A 1,888-nucleotide genomic window follows, 5' to 3' on the forward strand; every position below is an offset into this window, starting at 1 on the left:
AATTATTGTTATTATTAATGTTACTATTGTTATTATCATGATAAGATTTTAAAAAAATTAAGGTGTTTTTAGGCTCATTGACAGCCTAAATCATTTAGGAGGAGAGATTCGACACTGCATGTTAATGCCAACTTGGGCTTAGAGGGGCCCAACGCCAGAAAGACAGAGTGCTCGATAAACATTTTCCCTCACACGGAAATCGAACTGGGGTCTTCTGGGTGCGCCGACAGAGGAAGTAAGAGGATGGAGTGAAGGGTAAACCTGAACAAATACAGAGTTACACAAGTGTGTCGTTGGAATGTTGGGGAACTAGCTGGACGAACTCACTCATCATCCGCCCGCTGAGAATTCAGAAAGAAAGAGTGAGACTTGGAATGAACGAACTGTAAGTGGCATGACTGGGTTGTTGTGACAGGAAAGAAAGAGAAAAAAGAACAGAATTAAAGGAAATAAGAAAGAATGAACTGCGAAAAAGATTGATGAAAAGAAAAAGGATATGAGAATAAAGGAACAAAATATGTGGGAAAAAAATGACAGAAGAGAAAAACGGGAAAATGAAGGAAGGAAGGAAGACGGGCAGCAGGTGATGGAGAAACTAAAAAAGAAGTAACAAAAAAAAATATAACCAAAAAAAACAAACAAAAAAACCCCGCAAAGAGAAGACCAATGATGGTTTTGGGATCTCAGTTGTCACCTGATGCTGATATTTTCACTACTGTCGCTATTTTCGTTATTGCTGATTCTTTATTTTGTCTACTAATCCTGGTTTTGGTATTTCAAACTGTTTCATTGTTTCGTTATCGTGAGTTGTTCCCATTACAAAACGATTTTTTTTTCGCTTCTGCATCTGTTTCGTTTTATTCGTTGTTTTTTGTTGTTGTTGTTTTGTTTTAGTTTTGGGGGTTTTATCTGTTGTTTCAGTTGTTTTATTGAAGGAAGAGGGACAAATTCTACTGACAGACGGGAGGGACAGGTTGCATTCCCTCTAATGAGGAACCTACCGCTCTCTTGACTCTTCGTCGTTTTTTGATTCCCACTGGTTTTGTTATTTATTTGTCTATTTATCCTGGGGGTTTTAAAACCTGTTTCTCTGTTTTGTTATCAAGAGCTGTGCCCATTACAAAACGGGTTTTTTTCCCGAGTGTGCGTCTGTTTCGTCCTAATCGTTTTTGTTTTTGTTTTTAGTTTTAGTTCTCCCCCCCCCTCCGTAGTTGTTCTTTTATAGTAAGGAAGGAAGGAAGGGGAACACATTCTACTCACAGAGGGAACAAGCTGTATTCCTTCCGGTGCAGAACCTGCCGTTCTTTGGCGTTGCCCAGCTTCCGGTATCTTTTATTGTTGTTCTTGTTGGGACCTGCTCTCTGTCTGTAAGTGTAAATGATGTGATGATTGGCTTGCTTCTTACGGGTGAGTCGACACGAGATTGGCCACATTTCACCAGGAAACAGAAACAATTAAATACGAACAATAGTTGCACAAGGAGAGCTCGAAGAAGCGAACTACACCGAAAGACCCTCCAAGCGCCCTTGAAAAAAAACCCACCCCCTCCCCCGACTCCCTTTCTCGTTAATTAAAAAAAAAAATGTATGGGGATGATTGCTTCCACTCCCTCTGCTGGATTTCCTTTAGCCTATCTGTAGCCCTGTACTGTCAACTACCAATTTTATGATGTTACCATTCACTGTCTTCCAACAGTTTAAATCATAGTATTATTATTATATTATAGCCTTCAACAGTCTTCTTATTTAATACTTATTAAGCGATGCAGCCCCTTAACCCTGCCTGCAACTGTAATGCCAAATGTGCATTACTTACTGTCAAAGAGATAACACATTAAAAATGACTTGATGATTGTATACGTAGAACATAATGTTATGGGTGTGTGTGT

The 1,888-nt window shown here is 39.3% G+C and overlaps 1 protein-coding gene across 1 annotated transcript in view; it reads right to left on the reverse strand.

The window, feature by feature from the left end:
- Positions 1–1,888, reverse strand: part of LOC101846450 — a 10,950-nt gene that overhangs the window by 1,705 nt on the left and 7,357 nt on the right. Inside the window, exon 5 of the mRNA XM_005105834.1 lies at positions 1,261–1,365. Coding sequence (XP_005105891.1) covers positions 1,261–1,365 — 105 coding nt within the window. The remainder of the gene's footprint in view (positions 1–1,260; positions 1,366–1,888) is intronic.

The sequence above is a fragment of the Aplysia californica genome, unplaced genomic scaffold (genome assembly GCF_000002075.1).
Source record: "Aplysia californica isolate F4 #8 unplaced genomic scaffold, AplCal3.0 scaffold00495, whole genome shotgun sequence".
NCBI classification, from domain to species: domain Eukaryota; kingdom Metazoa; phylum Mollusca; class Gastropoda; order Aplysiida; family Aplysiidae; genus Aplysia; species Aplysia californica.